At 32.3% G+C, this 13,263-nt stretch overlaps 2 protein-coding genes and 1 non-coding gene across 6 annotated transcripts; all 3 read left to right on the forward strand.

Annotated features, from left to right (window-relative positions):
• Positions 1-1,680: 1,680 nt before the first annotated feature.
• Positions 1,681-4,599, forward strand: LOC113850188 (receptor-like cytoplasmic kinase 176). The gene is made up of 6 exons (XM_027480604.1): positions 1,681-2,020; positions 2,571-2,896; positions 3,103-3,238; positions 3,353-3,495; positions 3,583-3,706; positions 3,951-4,599. The coding sequence occupies exons 1-6, from the start codon at positions 1,963-1,965 to the stop codon at positions 4,313-4,315; spliced, it is 1,152 nt and encodes a 383-aa protein (XP_027336405.1). The 5' UTR covers positions 1,681-1,962; the 3' UTR covers positions 4,316-4,599.
• A 674-nt stretch (positions 4,600-5,273) lies between these two features.
• Positions 5,274-5,345, forward strand: TRNAK-UUU. Its single transcript has one exon. It is a non-coding gene; the product is annotated as a tRNA-Lys (tRNA).
• Positions 5,346-5,534: 189 nt separating this feature from the next.
• On the forward strand, positions 5,535-11,422 carry LOC113849248 (protein INVOLVED IN DE NOVO 2). Of its 4 annotated transcripts, none has more exons than XM_027479008.1 (8): positions 5,535-5,914; positions 6,709-7,654; positions 7,873-8,054; positions 8,860-8,949; positions 9,051-9,338; positions 10,119-10,328; positions 10,711-10,949; positions 11,115-11,422. In XM_027479008.1, exons 2-7 carry the CDS (start codon positions 6,742-6,744, stop codon positions 10,945-10,947), a joined length of 1,920 nt encoding a protein of 639 aa, XP_027334809.1. In that variant the 5' UTR covers positions 5,535-5,914; positions 6,709-6,741; the 3' UTR covers positions 10,948-10,949; positions 11,115-11,422. The 4 variants fall into 4 exon arrangements, with proteins under 4 accessions (XP_027334809.1, XP_027334808.1, XP_027334810.1 ...); XM_027479007.1 differs by having other exon boundaries at positions 5,691-5,918; XM_027479009.1 differs by having other exon boundaries at positions 5,691-5,918; positions 11,132-11,344.
• Positions 11,423-13,263: the final 1,841 nt, after the last annotated feature.

Raw genomic sequence — 13,263 nt, forward strand, 5'->3', positions numbered from 1 at the left:
CATTTTAATAAAAATTTATTATTTGCTTTTCGATACACTTTAAAAAAATTAATAAACATATAGATACATAAAGATAATAACTTCATCCTATACTGTTGAAGTGTTGAGCCAGATTAACTGCGATCTGAGAGCAAGGACCTAGAGTGATCAACAGTGGCCTTTTGTAGTGACTCAATAATGGTCCCCCAAACAAGATCCTGTCATTTGATGCCTTAAAAATGGTTTCTTTCTTTCTTCTCTTAATATCCATTTCAACCTCTTTTATAATTAGGTGCCGAGCTACTGCAGCCAATATATAAATGATCCCTTGACTTGAAATTTCAACCTTCAAACACTTTGAAAAAAATAATGAAAAAGATAGTCCCGTGTGCATTTATTTTAATTAAAAGCACACAATGTCATCAAAAAAATCTTTCTATGCAAGTCATTTTGTCTCAACTTGTTTTACTTCCACTTTTACATAATTAAGAAAACAAACGTGCGTTACCGTTACTTGTTAGTCGCACAAACAATTGAATTTTATAATGTATTTGGATAACAGATTAATTAAACGTTTATTTAATAAATTCTTATTGTATAAGAAATTTTATTGATTTGATCATAAAATTTGTCAATATAAATTAAAAAAAATTATTTTTATAATAAAACTGTTTAGGCATGTAATTAAATTAATTTATATTGTATGAGAGTATTTTTATTTAAAGTTTTTTAAACCTATCCAAGTAATTTTATAATAAATTTTTCTTAGTTAAAAATTTATTTAAATTAGTTTATATCATGATAAATATTTACTTTTGAACAAAAACCTTTCACTTTTTTTTTACTTAAACTTAATTTTAAGTTACTATTAACAAATTATTAATTAATAATATTATCTTTAAAGTCAATTTTGAATTATTAAATAAATGTTTTATTAAAAAATTAAAAATTTATTACATCATGCAAAAAAATTAATAAATATTTTATTATAATTACTTTAAATCAACCTTAAAAATTAAATTAAAACATCTGATTAACTAATAATAAATTTAATATAATAAATAATAAATATTTTATCAACACAAATTCTATGATAAATAAGAGTATAATAATTTAATAATTAATATATTAAAAATATTTATAATTATTTCTTATAAAAAATAATATTAAATAAGATAAATTATTCATGAGATAAACATTTATTGTAAAAATGATAGGTAACTCTGTAGATAGACTACAAGCAGGTGCGGTTGCAGTCAATGGAAAAAAGTATAAGGTACGTAATCTAATTGGATAGAAAGAGCATGAGAAAAATTATAGATAAAATATTAAGAAAAATCTAATATTAATAATTTATTAATGATCTGATGTAAAATATTATGGCGTTGTGTAATTTGCGTAGTCAACTCTATTTATTAAGAAAAAGTTGGTTGTTGACATCACAAAATTTGTATACTTTTACGAAAGATATTTGAAAAATTCTGCACAATATAAAACTTGGAGAGCTAGTAAAGCTTAAACAAAGGTGAAACTTATTTTATTAGAAAAAGTTATATTGGTTAGATTGATTTCTCTGACTCAAAAAAAATATTTTTCATCTAAAGAAATCCTCGCTGGACTCAAAGAAAAAAAGAAAGAAAAAATTCAAAGCAATTAACCATGGAATGAAAATGATGCATTGCATTTATTTTCTGGTTTCTGGGTCTTCTATTTGATCCAACTTGCCCATACAGCAAACCAAGGTGGCGGCCCCCACAACAAACCAAAAAAATTCTCTCTAAACAAATTAACTTCCCAAAACAAAAGTGTGTTTGAATGTTGTGTAGCAGTTAATATAAGTCCTTGTGTGACAGCTAGCTTTCATGTTGAAAATTCCTTGTTTTCACACTCTCATATTTGTTTTTCTTCTCTTACGATCCCTTCCCTTTGCAACCCCTCTCTACCAAATTGAATTATTCAACTTTTAGCTGCTTCTCTGTGTTCATGGGTTGCTTCTTTAGTGCAACTGCAAGGATCAAAGCTGAGAGCCCTCCACGTAATGGTTGGTATCATTGTTTTTCTATTCTTCTCTTCTCTACCCTTTTCTTTCTTCTTTGGTTTTTTTTATTTTTTATCCAAACTCTTTTTGCTTGATTTCGAGTTTTCAAATTTCCATCTTGTATGCTTTGGTTAATAAAATTTTGCTACTTCATCACATGAACTTGGATCCCCCCGTGGATTTATAGAAACTACAGCACAGGAGGTACAGTTATTGAATATTATTAAATTTAACATATGTGATTCATGCAGTTCTCCAAAGAACCCCACGATCGTGATCTTTCTAGTGGTAGCAGTAGAGATAGAAAGAATGAGAGAAAAATCAATAATAACGAATTTTTAAAAGATAAAAGTCTTATAGTTTATGAATTTTTCTCTTTCTACACATTTTCTATTATTGGATACTAAATGGAGATAGAAACTACTGTAGTTTAGTGAGTCTTACATCAATTTCATCAATTAATAAAAACATTCACTGAGTCATAGGAATAACATTATTAAAATGATGGGTATAAAATTTGTTGGCCTGAGAAGTGAATCCATGTCATGGGCAGGTTTGAATTCAAAGGATGGTGGCAGAGAAGAGGATGGTTTGAGTGGTGTAAGCAGCAAGGTGTCCTCTTCATCTTTGCTTGTAATTCCTCAGACTGAGGGTGAGATATTGCAGTCCACCAATTTGAAGAGTTTCACATTCAATGAGCTAAGAACTGCTACAAGAAATTTTCGTCCAGATAGTATGGTAGGTGAAGGTGGATTTGGTTGTGTTTATAAGGGTTGGATTGATGAGCAGACACTTGCCCCTACTAAACCTGGGACAGGAATGGTCATTGCTGTGAAGAGGCTTAACCAAGAAGGCTACCAAGGCCACAGTGAATGGTTGGTGAGTGTCATTTTAACTTGGCAAGGTCTTTTAACACTTTGGAACATTGCTCAAAACTCGAAAATTTTGGTGAAGTTAGGAAAATGCCAAGTTAATTTCAAGACATGTTTTTTTTTGTGACCCTTGTTTTTTTAATGTCTTCAGCAAAATTGATGGTGGTGCTTTAGATATTTGTTGTGATGTGACTAATTAACCTTGTACAATAGACAGAAATCAATTACCTGGGGCAGCTGCGTCATCCTAATCTTGTGAAACTAGTGGGTTACAGCTTAGAGGATGACCACAGGATTTTGGTGTATGAATTTGTGGCCAAGTGTAGTTTGGATAATCATTTATTTAGGAGTAAGTTATCATTTTTCCTTCCATTATAGTCATTTCTTCATGGTTTGAATTTGCTTACTTGTTAGTACCTTAAACACCTAGAAATCATATATCTACATATTGTTTATGAAATAGGGTCTTCTTACTTTCAACCACTCTCTTGGAACATCCGTATGAAGGTTGCTCTCGATGCTGCCAAGGGTCTGGCATTTCTTCACAGTGATGAAGTAGATGTCATATTTAGAGACTTCAAAACTTCTAATATCTTACTTGATTCTGTAAGTTGACGCATTGATCTTACAAGCTTAAGAAATAGAGATTATTAGTTAGATTGGCTTTCTAAAGTTCCTTTTTGTCAATGACAGGACTATAATGCAAAACTCTCTGATTTTGGGTTGGCAAAAAATGGACCAACAGATGATAAGAGCCATGTCTCTACAAGGGTATTGGGCACCTTTGGCTATGCAGCTCCTGAATATATAGCCACAGGTATCTAAATCTCTCTCTAGCCAATATCCTTAAGTTAATGTTACACACCTCTTCACATTCTACAATTTAAATCAGCTCCAGAAAAACTCTCTTAACTTCCCCTCTACATCTATGCTGTGCTGATACTCCTCTCTATAGTAAATGAGGTCTCATTCAGTAATCACTACAACATCACACAACAACAGAACAAAAAATGAACAATAATTGCATTCCTAATCATTTTGCCTTTGTTTTTTTTGTGAAGGGCACCTAACCAAAAAGAGTGATATATACAGTTTTGGAGTTGTTCTCCTTGAAATTATGTCAGGAAAACGTGCATTGGATAAAAACAGGCCAAATGGGGAACATAGCTTAGTTGAATGGGCCAAGCCACTCCTCACAAGCAAACGCAAGATCTCACAAGTTATGGATGCACGTATAGAAGGCCAATACTCATTGCATGAAGCAATGAAAGTGGCTCACCTTGCAATTCAATGCCTATCTGTAGAAACAAAAGTTAGACCAAACATTGATGAGGTGGTGAGATCATTGGAACAACTTCAGGATTCCAAAGACAAAGTTGGTGCTGTGGGAAGTTCTCAGCTGCAATATCAAACTTGGAAAAAATAGCAATAAATCTTCAAATAGATAAGGTGCATCTATTCCAAGTTCATCTACTTCTCCTCTTCATACATAGAAGAGGAAATACATGGGACATATTACACACCAGTTTTCATTGTTTTGATGAAATATCGAGATGGAACTTTGTATAGCATGAAATGAAATCATGTCTGGTTGCTGTACATATTTTGGTTCCTTAATATTAGTTTATATAATATATTTGGATCAGAGATTGGAGTTAAGGGCTTTCTAGTGTTTTAGTTCTTAAGATAATACTCAAAAAAGTTTAAAATTGGACAAGCCTTGTGCATGCTAACCGACTCAACTAGTTTCCCAGATGGAAAAATAGTGATTAAAATTTACAAACATGACACTAAATGTATCATACTGAATATCAATGACAAGACTAAATTATAAAATAAACTTTGAAAAAGCACATGATTGTACCACTTTTAGTGATGGTAAGAGTTTCATTCCTTAACTCAACCAAACCAATAACAAAAAACTTAATTCTTGAAGCGCTGTCTGTGAGAACAATTAAACTTTTAAATAATTAATTTAGTTATATAAATCATCAAATGAATATATTTAAAATATTAAGAGCATGTTTATTTTAAAATAAAAAGAAAAAAAATTTAAATATTTGAAAAATATACTTATTTTTTATTTTTTTAAAAAAATTTAAAATAAAAAGTAACATCCTGGGATTTTTTTGTTTTTAAAAATAAAACGAAATATCTTTTAAATAGAAGATTTTTTCTTTCTTATCTCTTAATTTTCTTTTAAAATTTTCAACCAGAACATTAGCGTTTAGTTTAGCAACAATCTTCCCTAGCCATATTCCCAGTGCTGAGATTTAGTCCAAGTGGCTAGGTTGACATAGTTTTGTTTATGATAGAAGTCAGAAATGCACATTAATTACAATTTCTTTAAGAAAATTTTCTTACCTCCATGTAATTTCATCAAAGCCGTCTTAGCTCAGAGGTAGAGCGCGTGGCTTTTAACCACGTGGTCGTGGGTTCGATCCCCACAGACGGCGATGTATTTTAACTTCAACTTTGATAGGTAAAATTTTATTTTGATTCTTAACATAAAATATATTTTTAATATAATAAATAAGTATTCTTTTATTTATAAATATTTAAATTTGTACAGTTTTCCACAGTTTTAAAAAATCATAATTTTTTTTTTTTTGAAATTTATAAATCCATTTTAAATGATTCTTCTCTCGTGAAGAGTGAAGGAGTGAACACAGGCAAGGAAGGATAATTGTCATGCTTCCGCGCATTTTCTGCACATTGTTTCCATTTCTCATACCCGCAAGTAAGGTTCTGCATTTCACTTTCCAATCAGAAACTACCATGTCATCGTCTTACTCCACAACAACCACCCACCAATGCTGTGTGTGGTGAAAGCTTCGAAATGGAAACCTCATAGAAGAACCAATGAACACTAAAACCCTAGTAAGCAGTGAGTAGCTGAATTTGGAAAAGATTTGAAGGTCAAAACCCCAAAATCAAATAATCGAGTTCTTGCAATTGGGCTCATGTAGACCCTTGGATCACACTACCTACACCAGATCCACCTTGAGAGAACTTCCAAATTTTCGTATGTCAAATTCTCTCTGCATTTTCTCACAATTCGTCAATAATTTCTCTGCATTTCGAAAATTTCACTCACACCTAGATTCTTCTCATGCATGCATTCTTCATGTTGTTTTATCGCAATTAATTTAAAGCAAGGTGATTTTGGTTTTTTCTTTTCCCATTCTGATACTTTTCACTGTTGCATATTTCATTTTGCTTAATTTTTAGTGAAAATTATTTTTTTCCTTCGGATATTCTCAGTAATGTTTTAATTATGGGTTGTTCTGAACTACATTGGGGTTTGATCGTTTTTTGACTTGTGGGACCTCATGTTAAAGTTAGAAGAGGGAAAAGCAGAATTAGAGAGTAGCGATTGTGGTGCTGTAGACGCTGATTTATCAGCTGTTTTGATTTTTTACAAGGAGTAATGTGTTTGTATGTTGATTAGTACTGCATGCATGGCTGAGGAATTGGGAGTTTTTGTGCTTCATTGTTTCAATGTTGCTGAATATATATCCGTTTTTTACTGTGGGAAAATTATTAATTTAAATGGTTTTTTCTATTATGCTTTTCACGTTTTTTATTACATTGCACTTATTTATTTATTGACAGTTGGTTCCAGGCTGTGTGTGTGTGTGTGTGTTCATGCTTGTTCTCTTCTTATAATGGAGGAACCTGCAATTTCCTATTTTTCAAATAATGGAAGATTTGATTCAATGGAGTGAGCATAATAAAATTTCTGTTGGATTTTTTTATATTTAATGAAATTTATCTGCAAAGCAACAGGTCAGTTTTAACACTAAAATTGTCTTTCAGATATTGTGATAATAAAGCCTAGGAGGAACAGTAATGGATCACAGCTCTGATGAGGATACTGATATAAGTGAATCTGAAATTAGTGAGTATGAAGACAAATCTTATGAAGAACTGAAAAATGGAAGTCAGAGTGTGAAAACTTCGGATGAGACTTTCACTTGTCCATACTGCCCTAAAAAGAGAAAACGGGACTATTTGTACAAGGAACTACTTCAACATGCTTCTGGGGTGGGTCAGAGTAGTTCACAAAAGAGAAAGGCAAGAGACAAGGCCAACCATTTGGCTTTGGTGAAATATTTGGAAAAGGATCTCATGACTGTAGATGTTCCGTCAAAAGATTCAAAACCTGCAGATGAAAGTGATTCTTTTGTTAATTCTGATGACCAGTTTGTGTGGCCTTGGATTGGAATAGTAGTTAATATTACCACAAGAAGGACAGAAGATGGACGCAGTGTTGGGGAGAGTGGTTCCAAGCTGAGGGATGAGTACAGAAGCAGGGGTTTCAATCCAGTACGAGTCAGTCCTCTGTGGAATTTCCGGGGTCATTCTGGAACTGCTCTTGTGGAATTCAATAAAAACTGGCCAGGCTTAGATAATGCATTGGCATTTGAAAGAGCATATGAATTAGATCATCATGGGAAAAAGGATTGGTTTGCTAGTTCTGAGCAGAAGTCTGGTCTTTATGCATGGGTTGCCCGAGCAGATGACTACAAAATGAACAATATAATTGGTGAATATCTGCGAAAGATGGGCGATGTCAAAACCATACCTGAGCTTATGGAAGAAGAAGCACGAAGGCAGGATAAACTTGTCTCCAAATTGACTAACATTATTCAGGTCAAGAACAAGTACTTAAAAGAGATGGAAGTGATATGCGATGAGACTACACGCAAGATTAATGTTGCTGTAGCGGAAAAAGATAAGCTCATTCAAGACTATAATGAAGGTATCTATTTTGATTGAGCCTAATTACCAAGTAGCCATCTACTATTTAAATCATTGTAGCAGTTGCACATTAAAATTTGTCATTGACCATTGTTACATTTATTTCTTAAGAATATTGTGATGAATTCAATTTTATATTTTAACAATTGATTATTATTTTTAGATGCTGCTGATCTTTTGTAACAACTTTGTTTTATGTCTATGATTCCTTGTCTTCAGAGATAAAGAAAATTCAGTCAAGTGCCAGGGATCACTTCCAAAGAATTTTTAATGATCTTGAAAAACTTAAATCACAACTAGATTCTCAGAAAAACGAGCTTGAATTGCGGAAAATTGAACTGGAAAAGCGCGAGGCACATAATGAAAGTGAACGAAAAAAGTTGTCAGAAGAGATCGAGGAGGTTTAGTGTTTTTCTTACTTTGTTGCATCTCCTCTAGTATATTATGATTGAAATTCATGTGAAGTTAAGATTGAAGAAATGAAATTATTGTTTAAGTTTTGATTGATTAATATAGTTGATATTTAAGTGCTTTAGTGATTTCAAGGAAGGAGTTAGCTATCGAGATCAATCATTTTCCCATTTTTACTCATTGGGCTTGATGATTGTGAAATGATTAGTTGGAAAAAAAAATTCAATTGATTTTGTGGGAAATATCTGCGAACACTGGGGATATGATGAAACTTGTATCTATTTGAGTAGTATGATGTTGAAGGCAATGAATCCAAAACTCTAATTGTCTGGATTGCTGGTCCGTTTACTTTGAAACTAAACTATTTAATGATTCAATGCTAGGTAGTAGTTGATAATTTTGTGTTTGTAAGTGATCCTGTCCCTTGTGTCACAGGGAGAAACTCTAGAATGGATGACACTGGTGCCTAACAGTAACTTTTTAAGTAATAATTAAAATTATGAGCTAAACTGAGTGGTCATATGCCAAATGCCATGCATTTAATGAGATTAAATTTGGGGAAGAGTGATCAATCTAGTGTTGTATGCCAAAGAATTTCATGCAGCAGGTTTTCTGTTTTTCCATTGTTCTTTTTACTCCCATCAAGGATTTTGCTTAAGGACTGTACACATCAAAATTTTATATAAACTGTTTTTGCTGTGTCTTTTAAATCATTTAAAATTCAAAACTAATAATGTGCTTTAGAAGCTTGCTGGAGGCTTTGTTTAACACTGCTGGCATTTATTGTCTTTGCAGAATGCAGTGAAAAATAGCTCTCTTCAGATGGCTACTCTGGAGCAAAAGAAAGCTGATGAAAATGTTATGAAACTGGCTAAAGATCAAGAGGTGTGTATTACCTGTCTTTTAGCTTTGTTAATAACCAAAAGTGTCCTTGTCAGTGCCAGGATAGCACAGTATTAATACTACTTGAATATCTATTTTTACAGAGGCAAAAAGAACAACTCCATGCTAAAATCATTCAGCTAGAAAAACAACTGGATTTGAAACAAAAGTTGGAATTGGAGATTCAGCAATTAAAAGGATCATTAAATGTATTGAAGCACATTGAAGATGATGAAGATGCAGAAGTTCTGAAGAAGGTAGATGGTTTACAAAAGGATTTAAGAGACAAAGAACAATCTCTTCAAGATTTAGATGCACTGAACCAAACACTAATCATTAAAGAACGCAAGAGTAATGATGAGTTACAGCAAGCACGAAAAGAATTGGTTGAGGCAAGTGCGGTTTTATATTTTCAAATATATCTTTTTTTCCAGTTTACTGATTCTTTAAATAAATTTGGAAGAGCATCTCAAGGAGTTCCAGTTTTACAGTTCTTTTACTCGATTTATTGGCTGATAATGTACCTTATAATGATTTTAATTACCCATTAAATGCTATATTGATTGAAGCAACATGGTCATAAATTTACATTTCTCTTATAGAGCATTGGCCATTCCATTTTTTTTGTATTTGTTCAACTCTTTGTTAGCTTTTATGATTTAGAGCAAGGTATAAAAGTGACTTGAGTAAAATTAAAATATCATAGTTTGTTTCAACTAATAGTTGAATATGACTCAAAATGTTGTTAGGGAGCATTTAGAAGAGTTTATGGAGACTAGAGAGTGCATAGAAATAACTTGTATCTCTCATAAGCTCTGTTTCAGCTTATTACGATAAGTTTCTCAGTAAAGCTTATCACAATAGACTCTCTTTGCTTATTTTAAGAAGTTTTATGTTTAAATTTATGACATAAATCTTTATATATGAAAAAAAATATTGAATAAGCGTTTAAGTAAGTTATGTTTCCAAATGTACCTGAATGCTTCATTTGATTATGCAGAAGAGATCTAGCAATGATCTGTGGATATCCCTGATCAATTGTTGTATACTTTTATTACTTTTATCATAGGTGTTATGTTCTGAATTTTTTTTGCAATGGTTTAAGCTGTCATAGACATTTTACTGTGCCATATTGCTTTCAAGATTTACTTATAATCCTTGTTATCTAGCAGGGCATCAAAGAGTTATCATCTCATGCCAATATTCGTTTGAAGAGAATGGGGGAACTTGACACTAGACCATTCCTTGAAGCTATGAAGAAAAGATATAATGAGGAGGAAGCTGAAGAGAGAGCTTCAGAACTTTGTTCATTGTGGGAAGAGTATTTAAAAGACCCAGATTGGCATCCATTCAAAGTTGTAATGGTTGACGGGAAAGAAAAGGTGTGTCTTTGTTAAACACCCGGATCTCCTGAAATCTACCTGCTTCAATGCATATCACTCTAATCAAACCTGGTTCAATCTATTATTTATCCTAGTAATTTGTGAATGTGTAAACCTGAACAGTATAAAATAGAATATTTTGCAAAAAATTGTATACGTGCTATGTTCAAATGTAAAACTGATGGTGTCATTAACAAATGGGAGGTTGGTATTTTAGTTGTATTCTTTAGGACAATATCATTCTAATTTAGCAATTTGGTGCATCACGAGTTTTATTATTCATTTTTTAATTTACAATTATATTGCATTTTTCTCTAATATATTTGGTGAAGCTTCTAACACTTAACCTTTATAATCTGGCTTAATGCATTTTTTATTTCAGGAAATTATTAGAGGCGATGATGAAAAGCTGAATGGGCTGAAAAATGACATGGGTGAAGGGGCATATAACGCAGTGGTGGCAGCTTTATTGGAAATAAATGAATATAATCCTAGTGGGCGATACTTAACCTCAGAAGTATGGAACTATAAACAGGGAAGGAGAGCAACTCTGAAAGAAGGAGCACAATTTCTGTTAAATCAATGGAAAGTACTTAAACGCAAGAGGGGACTAATGTGAAGGTTCGTATGTAACTGTATACTATATAATGTATTTAGGTTACTGCATTTTTCTTTTGAATTATGTAGTTAATTTACAGTATTCATCCCCCTCCCCCTTTCCTTTTATATGATTTTTGGTAATTGTTTCAATTATTGTCATGTAACTATGGATTTTACTGCCGAAAGGTTGATGTCGGCTACAGGAATAAGCATGTTTGCCTTGGGAGAGAGAATTATGCATCGCAGCGGGGTAGCATGCCATATTGAGAGAGCTGCGAACCTAGTTGTGTATAGTTTATGTGATTTATGATAATGTTAAACTATTTAATTTCACTTGGCATTTAGCGTCTGTGGGCATCTTGGTGAGAATCAAACCGCATTCATAATGACAGCCCTTGTGCACTCCTGAGTTGGAGCAGACATTGATGTTAAACTTGTATAAACTATATGATTTAGCTTTTGCTTGTAGCAATTTGGTTAAATTATATTTTACTGTCTATTGATCATGATCCAGCTAAGACCATCGGTGGATATAAAAAAAATCTATCATTGCGGGTATAATTGGTAACCTATTATTTTCGCATAAGTTAAACCTGTGAGTGTCTCAACGGATTTTTTTCCACTAAACCTGACTTAGCTTTTACTTTTACCATGTTTCTGAGTATTTGATATTTTGATATAAATTAAAGGAAAATGTTACTTACACATCCTTTGGGTGTATATGTATACGAGAGAGGAGATAGATGTGTCTAATAAGATGAGAGTTGTTAAATGAATAATACTATTGAATTGTTTATAAAATAGAATTGTAAATTATGTCCTACCGCGTGTAAGTATTTAACTGTCATAGTTTGTTAGGAAAAAGTTCGGATGATTTTAAAGTTCATATTTTTAAAAATATCATTTCAACATCAATCCTTTTATAATTAATTAAAAAAATCTAAAATAAGTAAGTCCTAAGGTCATGACTCATGAGCCATCTCGGCAAAACTTGAAACTGAACTCTTGTCACTTGAAAATTAAATTAAAAAATGTTTAATACTTTTTTTGGTTCCATATGCAATAATATTCTCTCAAATAACTTCACGCTTTTAAAGTATTCTTTTAAAATATAAATATGTAAAAATAATAAAAAAAGAATAAACAAATTAATAATATATATATATAGTTTCACATAATATTTGTTGAAAATTTTAATATCATTTGTGCCAACTGCCGAACGACAATTGCATGTTCCAATTTTCGGTTTGGGCATTGGTGCACTCATTATCTTTTCTTCATCTTAAAGCTTTCATTTTTCACTGTTTGCATTTGTTCCATGTTTCTGTTCATTTTTATCATTTTTTTTTCTTTTCTTTAATTATAATTGTACTAGTAGTATTCTTCATGTTTCTGAGCTACATTTGGTGCCCTGGAAAATGGCACATGCGATCATGAATCTGTTCCACGTCCTTCCTCCCCATCCCAATTTTACGCTACATCTTAGTCAAAGTTCTCAACTTTCATAATTTTTGTGATCATGAATCTTCTTCACTATTCCTTTTCATTTAACATTGAACTTGGGGTGTTTAGTTTGATAACTAGAAAAAATGACTGTAAGTTTTTTTTCTTTTTTCTTTTTTTTTGTGTGTCTAAGCACTTTGAATTTGAAATGTTGAATCATAGTCTCAAAGTAGGAGGCTGCTCTGAGCAAGCAGAGAATGATTATTGAGACCATTCAGAAGAGTTAAAAAATCACAAGTTAATGGAGATGGAGCATAAACATCGTGAGACACTTGTATGTGCGCAAACTCGTTATAGGGCTTGTAGAGAACATGGTTCAGGAGCTGAAGAACAATAGAGATAAGTTGTATGAGGGATGTCAATTTTAAGCATTTTGTGTCTTTAATTTAGAGAAATGGTTATTTCAGTTACTTTTAGCACACTGAGTCACAGTGTCAATTTTAAGCAAAGCAATCTGAGATGGTACCCAGGAAGCCAACTTCTGCCACATCTGTGTCTTCAAATCAAAGATTCAAAATACTAGTTTTTGCAGCTACATGCTATGTTCAAGCTGGCAAAAGAACGTGAAGAAAACCTCTGCTAATCTTGCATTGATTCTGAAGAAAGGCTAGTTACAAAGTCTTCAGAATCTTGGGAATTCTAAACTTCCATTTATATGTGACACAGACTGGCAATACTTACGTGTATGTGTTTGATGTAGAATAAGTATAGAACATCAATACAACATAGGTATAATGTAATTTGGATATTTAAGTGAGCATGAGTGCATGGCCACAATCTTAAAAAGTTACAGGACATGAAAAGATCATATGCGTTCTCCACCAATCATGCA

The sequence above is a fragment of the Abrus precatorius genome, unplaced genomic scaffold (assembly GCF_003935025.1).
Source record: "Abrus precatorius isolate BTA unplaced genomic scaffold, Abrus_2018 Scaffold9, whole genome shotgun sequence".
Classification (NCBI taxonomy): domain Eukaryota; kingdom Viridiplantae; phylum Streptophyta; class Magnoliopsida; order Fabales; family Fabaceae; genus Abrus; species Abrus precatorius.

Excerpts from the sequence above, each read along its gene's own strand:
- LOC113850188 (XM_027480604.1), top strand. The coding sequence starts at position 1,963 with ATGGGTTGCTTCTTTAGTGCAACTGCAAGGATCAAAGCTGAGAGCCCT. Across the intron at positions 2,021-2,570 it reads TGAGAGCCCTCCACGTAATG|GTTTGAATTCAAAGGATGGT; the intron begins GTTGGTATCATT and ends TGTCATGGGCAG. Across the intron at positions 3,707-3,950 it reads TCCTGAATATATAGCCACAG|GGCACCTAACCAAAAAGAGT; the intron begins GTATCTAAATCT and ends TTTTTTGTGAAG.
- LOC113849248 (XM_027479008.1), top strand. The coding sequence starts at position 6,742 with ATGGATCACAGCTCTGATGAGGATACTGATATAAGTGAATCTGAAATT. Across the intron at positions 8,055-8,859 it reads TGTCAGAAGAGATCGAGGAG|AATGCAGTGAAAAATAGCTC; the intron begins GTTTAGTGTTTT and ends TTGTCTTTGCAG. Across the intron at positions 10,329-10,710 it reads TGGTTGACGGGAAAGAAAAG|GAAATTATTAGAGGCGATGA; the intron begins GTGTGTCTTTGT and ends TTTTTATTTCAG.